A 23,426-nucleotide genomic window follows, 5' to 3' on the forward strand; every position below is an offset into this window, starting at 1 on the left:
CTAGTCTATTGCCGCGTGAACTTGAAACAATGAAATTTGTCCTTGCATGTCTCCTCAGTAGAAAAATGTAATCCAAGAAAATAAACTGTATACAGTATATTCACATGTACTTTGGAGACAACTACAGGGCTCATCAAATGGAAAAATACCACTCCAAGTCAACTGTCGGCACTGTCAGCTGATGTCTCTCTTCTGGTTCTGTCTGCATATCTGAAGATTAAAGGCTCAACGACGCATGACACCCCTTCCCTCCTCTTCTGCCTTATAATGTGCTTAACCACAATCTTGTGGTGTCTGAAGAATTAGTGGTGCCAATGAGCCTTTTTAACAAGGGATGAAATGTGTTGTGCTCCCACTTCAGTTCATCAATGGTTGTCACTCCAAGGAAATTAAGCTGCTCACTCTTTCAACAGCATCTCCTCCAATGTAGATGGAAATGTCATCTGCCTTCTACTTTTAGAAGTCAATGCAATTGAAAATATTGCACTCGACAAAGTTTATGACTTCTACTAACAGATATGCTCATTGATATTAAATAGAGTACAATATGCCAGAATGTTAAACTTCCTAAATGTGTGACAAGGTATATTTTATTACACAAACTATGCCATTTGTTTGATAAACAATCTAAAAACAAACTGCAGAATTACTGCACATAGTAAGAAACAAAACCAAAATGACATGTTATACGTGTCATGTTACACATACAATATTTTCTTTCTTATACCATCTCCTTTATTTCTGCAGATGCACAAACTAAGCAATCTACTATACTTTTGAAATGTGTTGCCATCCTTCTGATAGGGTAAATTAAAACAAACAATTCATGTCTTGTATAACTCGTGAACATGAATGTGAATCCTGGCGTAGCAATACATTCATTGACGTACTCATCAAGCTGTTGTGTTAGAGAATGACTGAATGTTCTCTGTGCAAAGAAACATTCTCTTTCTGAAAGGCTCCCCTCTCAGCAGCACGGGATGAAGATAAAATGATAGGGAAGATATGACTTGCTAAATCATGCTTAGTGTTGGCCTTTCTTTACATGGGAATGACTGTGCCTAATTTATGGAAGAAAAATGATGTCAGCACCATCATTTAACAGTAGAAATTTTACAATGTTTAAATCAATTACTCAAGGTATTGAGTTTTATTTATTTAATTATTTAATTTTATTGTTTCACACATACACTTGTCTGTTAATTGGAAAGTAATGATAAATGATCTATCTGCCTGTATGTCTCTATTTCCCAGCAGTCATCTACCTGTCTTCTTTGTGCCATAGTATTCATAAAATGTGCATTGTCACTTGTAATAAGTGGTCTGTGCTTCTTAATCAAACTAAGGTATCCTGCTTGGTGACAGTTCTCCTGCTCATTTATTCTAACTGGACAAAAGTGAGTTTAGATTTAAATTGGAGGTCTGTTTAGTTGTACTGTATATATTAATCTTAGGCTTGAATCTTCTAATCCAAAAGCATGCACTTTGGACCTGTGTTCATGTTACTGGTGATAACATTCTCACTAGAATGCTTTTAACTGTCACTGATAATGCTGTCCTTAATAAAGTTTAACAGTGTAATTCATACTTATCAATGATTCCTCACCCAAACATGTCCTAATAGTCATTCCTTCAATAAAGCCTTGCATGTTTCATCTGATAATATACCCTTCATTTTTATTCTTGAGCTCAAAAATGCTAGAATAGTAATTAGTCAATTCACAAAAATAATATGTGTGATGATATCTGCTTTTATTATACTTTTTATTTCTTATTTGCTATATGAAAGTAAACATAATGGAGTTTTTAATGTTTTATAGAGCGATTCCAAGGACTAGTCAGAAGGGCAGGGGTAATTATGTTTCAGGCAGAAAAGGAACCAAACAAGCGGGAGAAAATTCATTATTATGATTTTAGATTGAAAAACACACGTCTAGACAGAATTGTAAGGTTGTAGTAATCCATAAGAATAACCAGAAGTAGTTTTAACACTGCTATGGGTGTCACATGACTTTACATGTTGTTTATATTTGTATGTATGGAAGGTCCCAAAAAAAGTTGAGAAATTATTTTTTTGTTTTAGCAATTCTAGGTTGTCTAGATACTATTTATGCCACCATTGTACTAATGACTTGACATACATTCTAAACCCTCCAGTAATTTAGCTGATATGTCCCAACCCTCATTAGCTTTATTAACCTTCTATAAAAAATCATAAAGGTCTCAAATTCCCACAAAGTCACACAAAAGATTAACACAGAGGATCAAATCTGGGTCAATAATGAAATTTCCATGACATTGAATTAATTGGATAAAGTATCGCAGTTTAGAATTTTCAACCCAGCCATATTCAAAATTCTTAAATTAAAGAAGCAGAGGAAGAGAGGCCATTTAGCCTGCCTAATCACTGAAAATCACAGAGGGGTCTTCAGCCTTCTCCAGCCAGTGACACCACTCTTCAGAGACACATTTTATTGTGGAAAATTCACAAATTTCTTCAACATAATTAAGTTCTGTTGCCAAAACCATTAAAAAAACAGGCACAGGGGTGCAACATACTAGGATCTGAGAATTTCTGAGAAGGAATTGCTCTCAGCTCACTGTTTCACACATTTACAGTGGATTCAGAAAGTATTTAAGCCATTTCCCTTTCTGCACACTTTACTTACAGACTAGCAAAAATACCCACGCTTCGCAGCGGCGAAGTACTGAATTAAAATTTTTATTAAGAAGAAAATGAAACCTTTTTAAACTGAGTGGAAAATATACCAATAATTATTTGTTAAAGATCTCTTTGTATACCACATTGTCAGTTTGGCCCTCCAGTTGTAATATGACCAAGCTGTGCACTGAACTTACTCTTGAGCATGCTACGTACAGTTGGCCATGTGAAAAGCAAACTTGTTTCAAATCTCACAGCTTGGATTGCTGCTGTCATAATCGGTTTGAGTTTCATGGTTTGTTTCAATTACAACAGTATTTGCAGGACTTGTGTTGAAGTGACATTCGGCGTCTGTCAAGTGTTGCAAGCATACAACCGGTTTTATTGATAACTTCACATCCAGCTTTTGAGAGTTTAAACATTCATAAACATCAAAGTGTCCACTACTGAAATCGTCACATGTGAATCTAAGATGTTTAAGAGTCATTGGCTGTTATCGAAAGGTGTAAAATATTTGGCCATTTCGGGACACTTGAAAGCGACAACCGAACAATTCAGCGGCAGCCATCAACTCACATGCAGAACCATAGGTGAAGGGCTTAAGCATTTCACTCTTATAGTACTCTTGTGTAGTATAATTCTCTCCTGTACCGTCATCAGTCCACACCTTGAACCTGTCCCAGTCATTCAATACATAAGACACAATGTTCCTCCGGATATCAAGAGTGAGCCTGATATGGCCGTGCAATATGTAACAAAGAGAATGGAAAAGGTAGGTGCCATTTCCGGGCATGGAAACCACTCGGTAAGTGACAGTTCTTCGATCGATGGTAATCACCTTGATAGACATGTTAATGTGGGTATGGTTGGAATGATAAAGGAAATGGGTACCTGAACAATGTAAAGTAAGTCTAAAATACCTACACAATAACTATAATCATAATAAATGAACAATAAAACAGCGGAGGGCATTATACATGAAGTGGATTAAATAAAAAGGCTGTAGTTATCAGCAGGGAGACATGAATCCCGTGGCGAAGCAAGGAAGGGAATGTAGAGACTGGAGCAACGGACGGCCTTATATAGGCAGGCAGCCAACAACGTGGTGAAGTGTTGGGATGGGGGACCCAACGCCGCCTCACGCGGTGACCGAGCTGCAGGCCATGGACGTATATATGTATGTAAGTAGGATTCAGTTAGCGTTAGGAACCCGTGTACCAAATTTCTTGAAGATGGGCCCATAAGTAACAAAGACGGTTGGAAAGTTCAATATGGCGGCCGACAGTTGCGTCATATCACTGAAATAAGTACGTACATTGGTTTCGGTTAGCACGGGAAAGCCGTCTACCAAATTTCGTGAAGATGGGGCCATAAATCAGAAAGTTCAACATGTCGAACGTTGTCGACTGTTATGACTGTTACGCGTAGAAGTTTGAAATGAAACCTGCTTAACTTTTGTAAGTAAGCTGTTAGGAATGAGCCTGCCAAATTTCAGCCTTCTACCTACACGGGAAGTTGGAGAATTAGTGACGTTGGAAAGTTCAATATGGCGGCCGACAGTGGCATCATACCACTGAAATAAGTATGTGCATTGGTTTCAGTTAGCGCAGGGAAGCGGCCTACCAAATTTCGTGAAGATGGGGCCATAAATAAGAAAGTTCAGCATGGCGGATGTTGTCGACCATTATGACCATTACGTGTAGGATTTCTAAATTAAACCTGCTTAACTTTTATAAGTAAACCATAAGGAATGAGCCTGCAAAATTTCAGCCTTCTACCTACACGGGAAGTTGGAGAATTAGTGAAGTTGGAAAGTTCAATATGGTGGCCGACAGTGGTGTCATACCACCGAAATAAGTACATACATCGGTTTCGGTTAGCGCAGGGAAGCCTCCTACCAAATTTCATGAAGATGGGGTGTCAGCCTTCTACCTACATGGGAAGTTGAAGAATTAGTGACGTTGGAAAGTTCAATATGGCGGCCGATAGTGGCGTCATACCACCGAAATAAGTAAGTACATTGGTTTCGGTTAGTGCAGGGAAGCCGCCTACCAAATTTCGTTTAGATAGGGCCATAAATAAGAAAGTTCAACATGGCGGACGTTGTCGACCGTTATGACCGTTACGTGTAGAATTTCTAAATGAAACCTGCTTAACTTTTGTAAGTAAGCTGTAAGGAATGAGCCAGCCTTCTACCTACACGGTAAGCTGGAGAATTAGTGTTGAGTGAGTGAGGGCTTTGCCTTTTATTAGTGTAGATGTAATTGAAAATGTGCATGTTTGACTTTGAGCAAGTTGAATTGAAAATAATTGGATTGCAAGAAGACCACCTCTGCTTTGGACACTGAGAGGGAAGATAATGCCCAAAATGTACTGAGGCCGGAAAGACCAGATGGGTGCTACCATCTTATTTGGTTGAAAAACAAAAACACAACTCATAATTTGACCTCTGAGAGAGGAAACAAGGGACTTTAAAACTGTACGGTCACAGCCATACAAAACTGACACAAATTTTATTTACCAGACACCTATAAATCCTATTAGACCCATATATCACTGAAACAATTTAAATATGTGACAATAAAATATGCTAAAATCTTTAATCAAATATAAAGCAATCTATGCCAAATTAAGTGTCAGCAAAAAGATTAAATGAGTCATTTTGGCTTTATTTCCACCTAGAATAAATGAGCTTTTCATCATTACTCTTTCATGAAAACCACTTTTATTACATTTTCAATGGACTATGGATGGGTGGGTATACGTGTATCCAACTGATATTTTCCAGTTCTGAGCTAGATAGCAGTGATGTTCTTCTTTTGATTTTAAAGGAAAGTAAGCTTGGATGTATTTTTGTGGTTGACCACAGTGTTTCTGGCCCATTTGTTGGAGATTCTGCAGAAGAGTTAGGGCAGCACATGTGGAAACACATGTGGCTATCAACATTTCTGCATAAGCCAGAACTTAATGATGCAAAATGACCTCTTTGTATCTTGTTGCTATGTTCACTTTTACTAAGGTTTACCATTTGCAGAATAAACCACCCTACCTAACACAGCTTCACATTTTAGTGTGATTGTCCCTGGCCCAGTTGTATTATCTCTTCAAAGGTTTTTCTGTTTCAGTTGCACATTATGTGATTGAACATTATGCACCAGTTTGTTATTTTTACCTAATCAAGTATCGGGCTATACTTGTATATGTAGCTAGAAAGTTGTATACTGCTAAATTAGCTTCTTTCTTTAAGGACATTCAAATATCTTGTATTGCTTCTGTTTTTGTAAAAGAAATGTCTGTAACTCTAAAATGCATGCTTTTCTGTTGACATACTAATCCAGAAGGCATATAAAAATAAATGTTTGTGAATTGTTTAGATTTTCCAAGACTTTTGCACAATACTGCATGTAGTGCTGTTATGTGGTGCTAGCCAGCACTGACCCAATGCACTTCTGCTTATTTTTGTTGTTATTTTAATTAGCTTCCTTTTAAAAGAAGACCTTCTCACTATGGCAGGCTAAGAAGAAGTAACAATTAGGGTTCACAGATTTAACTCTATAAAAAACAAAACAGAATGTACAGAAACAGAATTTTACACCGTTAGTTGTGTTTATGCTGTTTAATTGATGGAAGATTTACTTTACTGGTGCCCAAATTTAATTTCTATTAACATATACTTGCCCACATTTATCATGTAGCAACTGTTTTCAGAAAACCTAATTCTAAAATACATAATATTAATTTTAAAAAGTAAAGCTACAGTTGCACATATTCATGAAGAGTATTGGTTTAACATCAATAAAGAAAATAACTGAATGTCTTACATGTTGTTCTGAAAAGTTGTCCCGTCAATCCAATTCCATCTTTCATTCTCTTTTCTCATTCCAACCCACATTTGGCTCACAGTGTGATTCAATATGAAATTCTTTAAAGATAAAATAATGAGAATTACTACTTAATACATCCTTTTTAGATATGGCACCGTGTGCAGGGTTAACTCCCACATTGCATACAATGTTGCTGGAAAAGGCACTGCCTCCCTGTGTTTAAGAGCTAGATGAGTGGTTCAGAAAAAGCATCAATAGATGAATGGGCATATTGTCTGGAGAACCAAGTAGGTACAGCCACATTACATACAAAACATAATACTGTTTTAGAATGACTTACAAAATGAATTGGCTATCAAACTCAGACCAAAATATCTTTGAACACTGAAACTTCATTTTTTGAATGTTTCTAACACTCCGACATGTATAATGGACGGAGATTGGAGATTTTCTTAAGAGATTTTAGAAAACAACATGCATGACATTATGATTGGCACAATGGCTATTTAACCTTCTTGTGTGTTCTGTCTGCTGAGAACATATTTTAATTACCAGTGTAACCTAAAAGAACCACTGACTGACTATAGGCTGTAGCTAGCCTGCCTGAGAAATATACTGCAGCAGAAAAGAGAAGACTGTAACAGGAAACTCAACAAAAATAGATTAAGGCAAGGAATAGCTGTATTTAATTTTCTCTGAAATGTTCCTGGCCCTTCATTTTTAATCATAAAACATCTACATCCTGATCTGTTTTGTTACAAATTGATCTATATTACTTACAGTTGCATTTTTTCTTCTTTAATGTTACACTCAACCTACACATGGGCTTGTAACAATTTGTCGGCATTTGCCCTTGGTAGATGCCATCAAAATTTGCAAAATAAACAAACACTATTAAAGAACAAATTATTTATGTATGCTACTAATGGTTACCTAATGAACAGTTATACTAAACAAAATATCTTCAGTATTAAAAATATAAGAGAAAATAGTCCTACCAGTTCCTCAGTTTTCTTAATTACTGTGAGGTTTGAACTTTGCTTCCTGCAGAAAGTGTTTGCATTATCCCAAGAGAGTTTTTTTGTTGCAAAGTAATATAATTTCCCATTGTGATTTAACCATTGCTCTTCTTTCATATTCACTGTAAGTTAAAAAATAGTATAAAAGTAAATTAAGTATTGTTTACATATTAGAAACCATTGTTCAATGAAACTTAAATGATCACCATACAGCATACTTGCACAGCATTTGACAGCAGGGCTTCAACGGGTAACTCTGTGGTTTAAAGTCAGTTGATCAAACCAATAAACTGCACAACAACCTGTATAGTAACCTGCTGTTAAAAATCTACTTCACTTGTACTAGTTAACTCTCACGTCTCCCTTTTTATAAAATGTACTATCCCCATCTCTTTAATCTTAATACCAGTAATGGCGCACTTCACGATAATGTGCAGTGAAAACACTTGAGTTGAGCATTCCTAGTTTTCATACTCTTTCTCTGTACGTTTAGCATTAATTTGCTCAGAGGATGATGTGCTTGCTGCTTCCTGAGCAGCTCTTCTTTTCTCCATCCCAGCAGCCCGCTTCTTCTCTTCTTTCGTCGGCATCTTTTCACGTTAAAGCTGATTAAGTCAGTGTTTGTGTTGCAATTACTTAGTATGTTTTCTTTAACTTTTCACTTAAGCTAACACTTAAGTGTTCAATCTGTCTCAAGAATGATTTAAGATTTGAAGAGGTAGGGGAAGTGACAGTGAAGGTGGTAGGGATGAGAACTGTGCCCATACGCATGCACCGCACAACCACTGGCTGCTGAGAGTTGATTCTGCAATAAAATAAAATAAAAATAAAAAGAGAAATAACCTTGGAAGTCAATCATCACCACGAAAGCGGACAGTAGATGTCACGTAGTATATGTGTAGCAAAGTTCAGGTCAATAGGTCAAAAGGTTTGCGAGCTACAGATTATTTAAAATCCTGGACAGACAAATGGACAGCCACGGTAGCATATTATATATAAAGATATTACTCTTCTACTCTAAACTCATGATGCTAGCAATTTGTTAGTCACTTTTCTCCTCCATTTACCTCCTGTCATCAGAATCAGACTTGCATCATGCAGCCTTTCACATGCAGATGAAAATCTGCATATACACATTTTAAAAATATTATAAAACTAGCAGAATACCCGCGCTTCGCAGCGGAGAAGTAGTGTGTTAAAGAAGTTATGAAAAAGAAAAGCAAACATTTTAAAAATAACGTAAGATGATTGTTAATGTAATTGTTTTGTCATTGATATGAGTGTTGTTGTCATATCTATCTATTTATATATATATTTATTTGCGATTGGCAGCGGAGAAGTAAAAAGAAAAGGAAACATTTTAATAATAACATAACATGATTGACAATGTAATTGTTTTGTCATTGTCATGAGTGTTGCTGGCATATATATATATATATATTGTCACAAGAACGAGACATGGACAGATAAAGAGTTGGGGCAGCCACCCGTATATTGTGGTATCCTGGCTGCAAAGTCGTTTTTCTTGTAAAAATACAGAGCACTGAAGTGCATACAACCGAGTCCAAAACAAGACTGAGGAAACAAAGGAAAGGGGGCAGGTTTTAAAGGGGGAGACAGGAAGTGAGGTCGTATGGATCTGGCACGTGGTCTTCCACCATTGGCTCGTAGCCGGAGGTGACATCAGAGGGACTGGAGCTGGTGTGGCCGACTTCCATTGGCTCAGTCCCGGAAGTGATGTCAGGAGATCCAGGTGAAATCCCCCGGGGATGGTCTACAGGCAAAGGAGAAAAAGAGTCAGTGCACTCTGCCACACCCCGGCATGCCTCCGAACTGCCTTCACTCAAGCCCTTTAGCTGCCTCCCATGCGGACGTGTGTGACAATATATATATATATATATATATATATCACAGACACATATATATACAGTTATATATATATATATACACACATACATATATATACATATACATATATATACACATACTGTATATATACACACACACATATATACATACTGTATATACAACATATACATATCTACATATATACTGTATATACACATATATATACAAATCTACATATATATATCTACATATATATATATATTAGGTGGGACTCGATTAAAAAATTAATCCAATTAATTAGAGGCTGTGTAAGGATTAATCTTGATTAATCGTATGTAATCGCACGTAAATTTGCCCCAAATAGCAAATGTTTTTTTTTTTTAATTTAAAACGGTTTTAGTGGGCTTACAGAATCAAATAATAGACATGGACATGAATATTGTAAACTGAAGCTGTTTTAATTTCTGAAAAAAAGCTTTTAAACTGCATTTGAATTCAAAACAGAAACAAAAATATCATCCCTGGTTAAAATTGGGCAGACTTAAAAATAAAGTGGTAGTTTAAGTACTTTAAGTACATTTTCAGAATAGTATTGTCTTTAAATAATAATAACCAAAATTTCACATAAAGTGCAGTTTTTCTTCTTAAAAAAATAAGTCAGAAACATAAAAGGTAATTTGACCAGCTTACTCTTTAAACTCTGAGTAACATTAGCCAAAATTATTTTGTACATTAGGCTAAAACAGTGTGATCATTGAACATTTTGTAATTAGATGTAATTAGAATTACTAACGGTCACGGAAGTCCAATGATCCCCAGTAAGAGCCACAAAGTCCGCTTTCTGTAATGCATCTAATTTTGCTTGCTTTTCAGTGTGCACAAAACCATGCTTTTATCAAGGCTTCGCTCGGATAGTCGAAATGATCAGTCGTAGGAACGCGCTTTATTCCGACTCTAACATTTTTGTAGCTGTGATGTGTGCATCAGTGTAATGGATGTACCAGGAAATCATGCATTGACAAAAGTTCCGTTTGCTTGCAATTGAAAGTGTGATTAAATCGTTATTTTTAACGTTATGGAGTACATGCATCGAAGCTTCTCAGCTGTGCTTGTGCTAAGAAAGGGAAAATTTTAAAAATAATGTAACATGATTCTGCGTTAACCTAATATTTTTTCATACGTCCCAAACCAAGGAGATGCGAAGGTAAAATGAATCGGTAGCGTACATAGTCAGTACATCCCCTCTCGGAAATCGAACCTCGAATGTAGGCGTTAGAGGCTGAAGACTCTACAATTGCACCACAGCGTGTGGCTTGTCTATGCTAAAGTATGTATTGTAGATCGGGGTATAGATATACATTTATATATATATACCCGTGTATCGCAGTGGAGAAGTAGAAGTTATGAAAAGAAAAGGGAACATTTTAAAAATAACGTAACATGATTGTCAATATACAGTAATTGTTTTGTGAGTGTTATTGAATGTTGCTGTCATCAAGGATTTGATTATCATTATTTCTTTCAATCAGGCTCGTATTTGTAGGATGTGTTCAAGTTACATTCCGTGTTTGTCAATCGTTGTAAAGATAAGAGGTTTCATTCATCGATTAGTTCCTTACTGCATCAATAAACAGCTCGTCTTCCTTTTTATCTGTGATGTGACAAACTGCATGCACGGGTTTTTTTACACTGTCTTCCTTTAGCAGGACATTCACTTTTTCCACCGTGTGCTTTGTTTCGCAGTAGCTGCACTTATGAATATGATTGTATGTATAAGACGCTTCATATTTTTTTGCTGCCTTCTCAATTGTGTAATTCGGTTTTGTTCAGCACTCTTTGGAACTGTTGCTTTTGTCTGTGCACTGCGTCAGTTCACGTGAGCCGCTTGGTGTTCTTGCATCGAAGGTTCCCAGCTGTACTGGTGCCATCTCGTGTAATGTCAGCTAAGACCCGGCACTTAAAAGTTTCTCTCGCAGTTTCAATGAGTTTGTGCCAAACACCACCCTGACCATCTCATCTTCTTCTGCATAAGCACAGTTCTTCACCCGTGAATATTTACCCGTGGCAGTTTGCTATTGGATTGCCGCTGACGGACGGCCTTATATGGGCAGGCACTAAATTACAAACGCTAGTGGCAGCCTGTCTATGAACTTAATTTAATATAAACTTACGGTTCACGCCGTGCTTTGTTTCCGCTGTAGCTGTACTTATGAATATGCTTGTATGCATCATTTGCTTCATAATGTTTTTCTGCCTTCTCAATTGTGAAATGGTGTTTTGTGCTCATTGCTGTTTGGTGTTCTTCCTTGTTCTCTACGTACTTACGTAGGAGGCGTGATGATGTCACACGAAACTCCGCCCCCCGCGGCCATCTCCAACTCAAGACTCCATTACATTATATGGGGGAAAAATAGCTTCCAGTTATGACCCTTATGCGTAGAATTTCGAAATGAAACCTGCCCAACTTTTGTAAGTAAGCTGTAAGGAATAAGCCTGCCAAATTTCAGCCTTCTACCTACACGGGAAGTTGGAGAATTAGTGATGAGTGAGTGAGTGAGTGAGTGAGTGAGGGCTTTGCCTTTTATTAGTATAGATAATATCAGGTAATCTATACTAATAAAAGGCAAAGCCCTTACTGACTGACTGACTGACTGACTGACTGACTCACTCACTCACTCACTGACTCACTCACTCACTCACTCATCACTAATTCTCCAACTTCCCGTGTAGGTAGAAGGCTGAAATTTGGCAGGCTCATTCCTTACAGCTTACTTACAAAAGTTAAGCAGGTTTCATTTCAAACTTCTACGCGTAACGGTCATAACTAGAACCTACTTACATACATATATATATATACGCCCATAGCCTGCAGCTCGGTTGCCGTGTGAGGCGGAGTTGTGTCACCCATCATCATGCCTCCCACGTAATTGAGTGCCTCCCCATATAAGGCCGTCCATCAGCAGCAATCCAATAGACACGCTGCCGCTAAATATTCGTGGGTGAAGGACTGTGCTTATGAAAATGAAGATGAGATGGTGAGGGAAAGACTAGTGTTTGGCACAAACTCAGCGAAAGTGCGAGAGAAACTTTTAAGTGCCGGGTCTTAGCTAACATTAAATAAAGCCGTGGACATCACAAGATCGCACGAGATAGCACAAGCACAGCTGAGAACCTTCGATGCATGTACTCCGAGCGGCTCACGTGAACTGACTGTGAACGCAGTACGCAGAGAACAAGCAAGAGCTCCAAAGAGCGCTGAACAAAAAATGCATTACACAATTGAGAAGGCAGCAGAAGAATATGAAGTGAGTGACGCATAAAAGCATATTCATAAGTGCAGCTACTGCGGAAACAAAGCACGGTGTAAAGTTTAAATTAAGTTCATAGAGACTCTGCAGCTGATGTTTGTCATGCCTATGACGATATTCGCGTGATACAAGTTTAATGAGAGGACGCAGGGTATAAACGAGACTTTTGATCACTTTGTAACAGAGTTAAAATTGCTGTAACGGAGTTAAAATTGCTGGTGAAGGACTGTGCTTATGCAAACGAATAGGAAAGCCAGGTGTAAACCTTAAGTTTAAATTAAGTTCATAGACACGCTGCCGCTGGCGTTTGTCATGCCTAAGACAAATGTGATATTCGCGAGATACAAGTTTAATGAGAGGACGCAGGGTATAAATGAGACTTTTGATTACTTTGTAACGGAGTTAAAATTGCTGGTGAAGGACTGTGTTTATGCAAACGAAAATGAGATGGTCAGGGACAGAATAGTGTTTGGCACAAACTCAGCAAAAGTGCGAGAGAAACTTTTAAGTGCCGGGTCTGAGCTAACATTAAATGAAGCCGTGGACATGAACAAGCCTTTGTAGTCATATCAATAGGAAAGCAAGGTGTAAAGATTAAGTTTAAATTAGGTTCATAGACATGCTGCCGCTAAATATTTGCAGGCAAGTCCACAACTTGATACTGGGAATGCCTGTTAAACATCTTAGATTCACGAGTACCAATTAGGGTAGTGATCACTTCAATGAATGAAACCTGTTATCTTTACGGTTGACAACGAAGATGAGATGGTCAGGGATAGACTAGACAAACACGGAATGTAACTTGAACACAACACATCCTCCAAATACGAACCTGATTGAAACAAATAATGATAATCAAATCCTTGATGACAGCAACACTCATAACAGTCACAAAACAATTACATTGACAATCATGTTACGTTATTTTTAAAGTGTTTCCTTTTCTTTTTCATAACTTCTTGAACACACTACTTCTCCGCTGCAAAACGCGGGTATTTTGCTAGTTGTGAAATATTTCCTGGTGTCACTATTCAGCTGTATGCAAATCTATAAATACACACACAGTATATTCAAGTAAGCACATTGAAAATACATTAAGTATTGTCAAAGACCCTCTCAGGCAGTCACAGTCTGCTGCATGCCATTTAAGCATTTGGTTAAGCATAAATGTCCCATACTGACAAATATCCATGCATGCTTTCAAATGCAAGAAGTAAAACCTGTTTTCTCACAAATAAATAAATAGATAAACTTTTAAGGAGAGCTTGCTTTACTGGAACACTTTGATGCTTCCAGAAGCACAGAATACAGGTCCTGGATAATACAGTCAAAAGGTTGTATTTATTTACTTCTGTAAGCGTGATATTACAATATTACAATATTCTGGAACCCTTTTTACTGTATGTGTATAGTTCAATCTTTTAAATGTAAGAAACTCCCAATGTGTTTATTTATACACCATATGAAACATCAGTTTTTCAATTTTTACATGTATTCATATTTTCCCAAATAATTCAAAACAGCCAGTGAAGCATGTAGCTTTTTGTCAGAGAATTAACAAAGCATACTTGGTTCACATATTTGTAGCCAAATCAACTATAAAGACTTTTAGTCAAATTTGGTGAAATAATGTACAAAGATGATACCTCAGTACATCTATGCATACTCCATGGGGGATAAAATGATGGCCATTTGTTCAATTCCCCACAATCCTGGACCAATGCTAGAGAAAATTCACACTGGTAAACATTCATATTAGATACATTTAAATCTATACATTGCTAAAGGATGTATGTAAAGGTGGATCTGTACTTGGCCTCAGCACTAAACAGTACCCTATGATGAGAGTGGCAGCAAAATCATAAACTTACAAAAGCAGCCCTATACACCATGAACATATTTTCTTCTTCTTTTGGCAGCTCCTGTTTAGGGGTCACCACAATGGATCCATCAATCCCTGTATTTTACATAATTTTCTGCCACACCGACTGCCTTCATGTCCTCCCTCATCACACCCATAAATATATATATATATCTATATACGCACATATATACATATATTGTATATATTTATCAGACACGTGCAATTAGGAGGCAGTCAACAAGCCATGAGGTTAGTGAAATATAGCAAGATGAAGGATTGATTTATTTACTAACGCCTCTATCTTTCATCAGAACCAAAGAAGAAAAATAACGATTCCATTCACTCACCTTCACCACTTCCGGATTCACAAAATGGCCCCTCAAAGTCACTTCCGTTTTTTTCTCTCCTGATAATGATGTCACTTCCGGTCTTCAATAAGGAGGTCATTTCCGGCTCCTGATGATAACGTTACTTCTGGCTCCTGATGATGTCACTTCCGACTCCCTCATGACAACATCACTTCCAGTTCCTTCACGATGACGTTACTTCCATCCATTTTCATTGCTATTTTCATAACGTCCGCTGGACATTATACGGGGCAACTCCCCAACTCTTTTTGATCTTGTGGACTTTGATTATGTCAATCGGCGGCAGAATTAGTGTTCAAGATGTCAGAAGAGCAGGACCTAAGTACCGTTTTGGCCACCATTATAACGGAACTGCAAACCGTTAAAATCTAGATGGGAGAAGCAAGAACTCAGTTAGCTGAGTCAGACGCTTGGGTAGCGGTAAGGACAAAGACTGCCCAGTCATTTCCCCCTCAATTGACCTACATGACCAAGGGAAGATGATATAGAAACCTATTTTTGATTTTTGAGCGAACTGCAAAATGCAATGTATGGACAAAATTGAAATGGGCATACATTCTAGCACCGTATCTGAAAGGTGAAGCGCAGAGAGACTACTATGATTTAACTGAGGAGCAGGCCACTGACTATAAAACACCTTAAAGGCGGAGGTGTACAAAAGCTACGGCGTATCTCCGGCACAGCAGTCAAGGGATTGGCGGGAGTGGCGGTTCGATCCCAAATGACCAATTCACACCAAGCCTTTGAGGTATGGGGCCAACTAGGGTGCTGGGTAAGACCAGACATCAATAACGCCCAAATGGTGGTCAAACAGCTAGCATGTGAGACATTCGTGAATGCCCTACCTGACAATCTTGCCCAGCAAGTCTGGAAACAGGGCGTCTTAATTGAGTAGGTTGAGTGGCAGTGGGCGGTCTGTAAATCAGAGCGTTCAGAACAGTCCTCTCACCAAAACAGACAGGTTCATGTCTTAGCCCCCGAGCCCACCTGGCAACTTACAGGGACTCTGATCCGGCCAAAAGAAAAACAGTACAGCCTTCCCTGCTGTTTCAAGTGTGGGGAGGTTGGACATATCTTCCCCGCATGCCCCCTTCCCGGTGAGCCAATGGATTGTTCACTCGGCAAGGGAGAGAGGTACTATGCTATGAGTAACCCTTTATTTCTTCCGTATAGAGGAGTAGTGATATTTAAGTCGATATAAAGTAATCGCTATGTGCAACTCTGGCAGTAACATTTCTATTGTTGCTCACTGTTATGTTTTACTAAGACTAGGCTTAAAACTAAGACCAGACATAGATGCATACATAGCAAAACTCACTATCATAAGTACACCTCATGTACTACTTCAGTGGGTAACTCTATGAAAAGCTTAATCATAGTGGTTTTGCCCAATCCTCCTTATCCTGTGATATTGGGGCAGGAGTAGTCTGATAATAAAAGCGGTATTAACATTTCTACTCCTTGTAAAAAGTTGGGCTTGGTAATGGATGGGGATAATGCTAACCCGACTGCCTCCACGCCGTGTAAGATGGCCACTAGGACCCATACGCCAACTGTGACAGGGAGAAGGTCCTTTAGGGTCTCCGAAAGCCAACCCAGCAACCATGTAGCCTGTGCGGTCTGAAGCTCCGCTCATTGAGATCAGAAGGGATCCCATTCAAGAATTATCTTCACAATTTAAACTAACGCCGCACTCCTTTAAAAGGGAGCAATGGAATGATGATTCCTTAAAATTCGCCAGAAATACAGTAGTCTCAGTTAGCGGACACATGTCCAAAGATCCTATGCCATGAATGCATTACTTTGTCTTTGAAAATTAACTCTTGTATTGCGTGGCAGAACATGAGGGAGAGGTGAGGTCTCTGCTGTTAGTACCGCGTACTTGTTAGTGGCAAGTATGTGAACTAGCACATATCCATCTACTAGGTGCCCATCTGGGAACCGAAAAAACTTTACAAAGAATTCCGTTTTGTTTTTATTGACCTGGGATAAATGAGGAGGTCAGATGATTCTGTGCTTTATGCCCTGAATGCCAGCTTCATCAGATTCCTAGGAGGGACCACATTCCTATTATCCCTCTTCTCCTAATCAATATTCCCTTTGAACGAGTTGGTATTGACCTCATAGGACTTTTGGAATCCTCAATACATGGCCATAATTACAGTATATATTGGTCTTATTTGACTATGCCATGCGATTTCCAGAGGCCGTTCCCTAGCACTAGGCTACTAAAAAAATCATTGCACGGGATCTAGTAGGGATATCCGTGCGTGTCAGGATCCCCAAAGAGGTGTTAACAGACCAAGGAATTCCCTTCACTTTGGAGACATTCAGGGAGATGGCTAAGTTACTACAAATTAAACATCTTAAGACATCGGTCTATCATCTTCAAACAGACAGGTTGGTAAAACGATTCAACCAAACACTTAAACAGATGTTACACAAGATAAGAAGTTAGTGAGGACGAAAGAAACTTGGATCAGTTGCTTCCCCTCGTATTAATTGCCAACTGGGAAGTACCACAGACCTCAACTGAGTTTTCTCCCTTTGAGTTATTATACAAACGACAATCCCAAGGTCTATTTGACATGTTAAAAGAAGGATGGGAAGGAGAGGTCCTTCCCTCCTTTAATATTCAAGAATATATCACACAATTACACGATAGATTGGCAAAGATTCAACCAGTATTAAAAGAACATCTAGAGAAGGCTCAAGCAGCGCAAGCACAATAATATAATAGAAACACTACCCTCTGGGAGTTTCTCTCAGGAGATTGTATGATGGTGCTCATACCCTCTTCCCATTTCCAATTATTGGTGCATTGGCAAGGCGCTTACAAAAATAAGGAACAAAAAGAACTCCTAGATTATTTGTTGAAATAACCCAATCGTCGGCCAAGTGAGCAAGTATATCACGTAAATTTGCTGAAACTGTGGAAGGACAGGGAGATCGATCCCTCCTCCGGGCAGCCTCGTTCCCTTTTCATTAAACATCAACCACCTTAATTTCAGATCTGATCTGACCTGGAAACAAAGACAGGAATTGGAAACAGCCATCCTGTCAATAACGGAAGTGGTAAGTGAACAACCGGGTCGCACTGCCCTGATTGAAGACAATATGATTACTGTCCCAGGAGTAATTGTCAGAGAATGCCCATATCAACTTCCCAAGGAAAAGAAAGCAGAGGTGGAATTGGAAATCAGACGTATGTTGCAACTGGGAGTGACTGAAGAAAGCCACAGTCCCTGGTCCAGCCCTATCTTTCTGGTTCCAAAACTAGATGAGATGTGGAGGTTCTGTAATGACTTCTGACATCTCAATCAGGTCTCCAAATTTGATGCTTATCTGATGCATCAAGTAGATATCCTCAAAAGGTTAGGTAACGCTCAATTTCTAACTACTCTTGATAGGACTAAGGGCTACTGACAAATTTCCTTAACAGCCTCTGCCAAAGAAAAGACTGTGTTTAGTACTCTTGGTGGACATTGGCAGTATAATGTCCTTCCACTTGGGTTGCACGGGGCACCAGCAACCTTCTAACGTCTGGTAGATACACTGTTAAGGCCCAGCAATGCCTATAGTGCTGCTTATTTGGATGATGTTGTTATTTATTCCAGCACATGAAAGGAACATATACTGCAGGTTAGAACTGTCCTCTCAACTCTGGCACAAGCAGGACTTTGAATTAATCCAAAAAATGTTTTTTGGACTAAAAAAAGCTAAATATTTAGGCTATCTGGTGGGTGGGGGAACAGTTAAACCACAATGTTCCAAAGTTGAATTCATTCTAAATTGGCCCCATCTGCAAGGACAAGCTTTTCGGAGTTTAGTGAGTTACTACTGCCGATTTGTACCTTGATTCTCAGAGTTAGCTTCGCCCTTAACAAACTTGACAAAGAAAAGAACACCTCTAAAAGTGGTTTGGGATGACAAAACTGAGACTGCTTTTTGTAACTTTTTATTTGGCCTTGATATCAGCACCAGTATTAAAAACTCCTAATTTTTCTTTTCCTTTTATCGTCCAGACCAATGCATCAGACACAGAACTTGGAGCCATGCTTAGTCAATGCACTTCCAGAGAGGGATAGTGGTGTTGTGACTTATTGGTGCTTGGGACAGTGTTGTGGCTGAAGGGATTACGGGGAAGATGTGCCCTCTAGTTGAAGAAAAATAAAAGTCTTTTGGTTCATGCGTGCCACCTGTCTGTGCTGGGTCAGGTGCCTATATAGTGCCTAATATTACTAATATTACTATATATATATATATATATATATATATATATATATATATATATATATATATATATATATATATATATACACAGTGGAACCTCAAGATACGAGTTTAATTTGTTCCAGCACTGAGCTTGTATAGCGAATTTCTTGTATCTAGAACAAACTTCTCCATTGAAAATAATGGAAATCCAGTTAATCCGTTCCGCACCCCCAAAAATATCAACATAAAAATCTATTTTCCTAACAAATAACACTGATAAATCTATACTAATAAAACACAAAGCCCTCACTCACTCACTCACTCACTCACTCACTCATTCACTCACTCACTCACTCACTCACTCACTCACTCACTGACTCATCACTAATTCTCCAACTTCCCGTGTGGGTGGAAGGCTGAAATTTGGCAGGTTCATTCCTTACAGCTTCCTTACAAAAGTTGGGCAGGTTTTATATCGAAATTCTACGCGTAATGGTCATAACTGGAAGCTGTTTTCTCCATTTACTGTAATGGAGATGAGCTTGAACACTGTGGGGGCGGAGTTTCGTGTGACATCATCACGCCTTCCACGTAATCACGCAGTACATAGAAAACCAGGAAGACCTCCAAAAGCGCTGAAGAAAACATGCATTATATAATTGAGAAGGCAGCGAAACAATAAGAAGCGGCAGTGACATATACAACCATATTCATGAGTTCTGCTACTGAAACAAAGCACGATGTAAACCTACACTTTAAATTAAGTTCATAGACAGGCTGCGCTGGCGTTTGTAATTTAGTGCCTGCCCATATAAGGCCGTCCGTCAGCGGCAATCCAATAGCAAACTCCACTAAATATTCACGGATGAACGACAGTGCTTATGCAGAGGAAGATGAGATGGTCAGGGTGGTGTTTGGCACAAACTCAGCGAAACTGTGAGAGAAAGTTTTAAGTGCCAGGACTAAGGTAACATTAAATACAGCCATGGACATAGCACGAGATGGCACCAACACAGCTGGGAACCTTCGATGCATGTACACCGAAGGCTCACGTGAACTGACGCAGTGCACAGATAAAAGCAACAGTTCCAAAGAGCTGAACAAAACCGAATTACACAATTGAAAAGGCAGCAAAAAATATGAAGCGTCTGATACATACAAGCATATTCATAAATCCAGCTACTGCGGAAACAAAGCACACGGTGGAAAAAGTCAATGTCCCGCTAAAGGAAGACAGTGTAAAAAACCCATGCATGCAGTGTGTCAGGTCTCAGATAAAGAAGAAGACGAGCTGTTTATTGATGCAGTAAGAAACGAATCGATGAATGAAACCTGTCATCTTTACAACGATTGACAAACACGGAATGTAACTTGAACACAACACATCCTACAAATACGAACCTGATTGAAAGAAATAATGATAATCAAATCCTTGATGACAGCAACACTCAGTAACACTCACAAAACAAATACTGTATATTGACAGTCATGTTACGTTATTTTTAAAATGTTCCCTTTTCTTTTCTAGCTTTTTAACACACTACTTCTCCGCTGCGATACGCGGGTATATATATATGTATATATATATCCCGATCTACATACTCGAATAATGGATACTTTATTTGCCATCAATGATTGTTTTGGTAAAGCCATACTCAGTGTATTCATTAGATGAGCGGTAAAAAGTAAGAGGAGGGAGGATGACTTATTGAGGCATGCAGGCTGTAGTCTTGGCGTCAACTCTATCTGAATTTGCGATCACATTTGAAAAAATATATCTTTTCAAGTTCTATTTAGTCCATATGTGTCAAACTCAAGGGCCGCAGGCCACATCCGGCCCGGCGTGTAATTATATCCGGCCAGCGAGATCATTTTATATACTGTATTATTGTTATGGCACGGGTATATGAAGCGCTGGTAACACAATAAACTACAGATCCCATAATGCAGCGCTTCAGCTGCCTTGCGAACACTTACGCGTTAATCAAGTCTAGCTTATGATGCTGCAAGTTATTGCGAAGCTAGCTCACACGATGCTGAAGAGAAAAGTTGATTCTGAAAATAGAGCCTTTAAAACCGATGGGAGGCTGAGTATATGTTTACTGAACCCGTGTGTCTCATTTGTGGAGCTAATGTGGCTGTAATTACAGAATTTAATCTAAGGCGGCACTATGAGACAAAACATCAGGGTAACCTGAAAGACCTGAATGCAATGCAGAAGATACAGAAAGCAGAAGAATTAAATAAGAATCTGACACTTCAGCGGACGTTTTACCCGTGCACAATCACAAAGTGATTTCAAGTGAAGCTGCTTTTATGGGAGACACAAATGCACCAGTGCAACTTGCCCCACTTTCCCTGTTGCCAAGTAATGTTAAACCAAGTCGTCACTACGGTGTTCCCAAATACGCACTTTGCTGATAAACTGAGCGCACTGAGTTTGCACGGCGCTTTGGTGACTTTGAAGAACAAAAAAAGTCCGTCTACATGCGGCTCGAACCTTGTGCATGTTTGGTAGCACATATCTGTGTGAGAAGCTCTTCTCAGTGATAAAGACTAACAAAACAGCACACAGGAGTCGCCTCACTGATGAGCACCTGCAATCCATCCTGAGAATCTCCACAACACAGAACCTCACACCAAACATAAACGAACCTGTTGCCAAAAAAAGATGCCAGGCGTCCAGCTCTAAAATGACATATGAGCAAAGACAACTGAATGATTTGATTTGTTATTGCTGAAAGGAACACATTTTATTTATATTTCCAGGTTTTGTTATGCAGCATGTTCATATTTGAATTTGTATAATTTTGACAGGATATATTTTTATGGAGAGCAAAATCTTTTGGGATATTTAAAATCTAAGTTTATTTTTATATAAAATTACATAAGAGTAAAGAAATTTGAATGTTTGTTCTTTTAACGTTTACTTTATTTCTAACTTGTATAATTTAGACAGGATATATTTTTATGGAGAGCAAAATATTATAAGTTGTTTAAGGTTTGAGTTGATTTATTCAGGAATAATATTCCTGTCTGTTTTTACCATTCCTACTAAAGATATTTCTGTCGACTAAATAAAAATTCCTTCTATTTAAAATTTAAATAAATGAACAAATACGATAGTTCATAATATCCACAGACTTGCACATAAGAGCGGAGTTATCCGTTTTAACAAGCAGCGTATTGCACTGATCTGAAATAGCTGTGTGTGTATATATGTAGATATGTATGTATATGTATATATATGTTTATATATGTGTGTGTGTATGTATGTATATATATATATGTATTTGTGTGTATATATGTGTGTGTATGTACTGTATGTATGTGTGTATGTATTTATGTGTGTGTGTATATGTAGATACTGTATATATATATATGTGTATATGTATAGATATGTATATATATATATGTTTATGTGTGTGTGTGCAAATATATATGTATATTGTGACGGCTGGCCCCGGCACAGACAGACGGACATCATATTGTCACCACACACCATTTATTTACAGTATTATTTACAAAGTTTGTGCTCACGTGCACCCCCAGTGCCTTCTCGCACCGATCTCCCCAAGTCCAGGCCCACAGTCTTTTGTGCCTTCCTGGCCGCCTCCGTCCTCTCTCTCCAGTTCCGTCTGCTTCCTCCCGACTTCCACCAATGACTGGAGGGAGGCGGCCCCTAAATAAGGCTCCCGGATGAGCCCCAGGTGTTCCGTCTTTGGCCACGCCCAAGCGTGGCGGAAGTGTCGGCTGTCTTCCTGGCAGCTCTCCGGGTGCCACATAAAGTCTTCCCCCCGGCACTTCCTGGTGTGGCGGAAGTGTCGGGCTCCCGGGATAATTAGGCACCGGGGCGCCGCCTGGCGGTGGCCACGGGTCCCTACAGGGCTGGGCTTCAAAGCCCTGTACCCGAGGCCCCCTGCCTAACCAGGACGGACGCCCCACTCTGTCTGGAGGAGGCACTCGCCCTCCTCCGGTCCTCAAGCGCGCCCCGCCAGGCTCCTGCCCGACCGGCAACCGCCGCGGGATAAACCGGCACCGGGGCGCCGCCTGGCGGTGACCACGGGCCCCTACAGGGAAGGGCTTCCATGCCCTCAACCCGTGGCCCCCAACAGAACCAGGACGGACGCCCCCTCGCGGTGTGGAGGAGGCACAAGCCCTCCTCTCGTCCTCCAAGGCGTCCCGGCGGGCTTCAGCCCGCCGGCGACTGCATGGGATCAACCGGCATCGGGGCGCCGCCTGGCGGCAACCACGGGCCCCTACAGGGTAGGGCTTCCATGCCCTCGACCCGTGGCTCCCAATAGAACCAGGACGGACG

General features: G+C 39.4%; 1 protein-coding gene across 2 annotated transcripts in view; it reads right to left on the minus strand.

The window, feature by feature from the left end:
• The window catches only part of LOC120535775 (C-type lectin domain family 1 member B-like), a 97,222-nt gene that overhangs the window by 8,379 nt on the left and 65,417 nt on the right, over positions 1–23,426 (minus strand). For both annotated transcript variants that reach the window (XM_039763834.1, XM_039763833.1), the window contains exons 8-9: positions 7,485–7,627; positions 6,484–6,584 (exon numbers count right to left, since the gene is read on the minus strand). In XM_039763834.1, the coding sequence (XP_039619768.1) occupies positions 6,484–6,584; positions 7,485–7,627 (244 nt within the window). The remainder of the gene's footprint in view (positions 1–6,483; positions 6,585–7,484; positions 7,628–23,426) is intronic.

Source organism: Polypterus senegalus, chromosome 9, assembly GCF_016835505.1.
Source record: "Polypterus senegalus isolate Bchr_013 chromosome 9, ASM1683550v1, whole genome shotgun sequence".
Lineage (NCBI taxonomy): Eukaryota > Metazoa > Chordata > Cladistia > Polypteriformes > Polypteridae > Polypterus > Polypterus senegalus.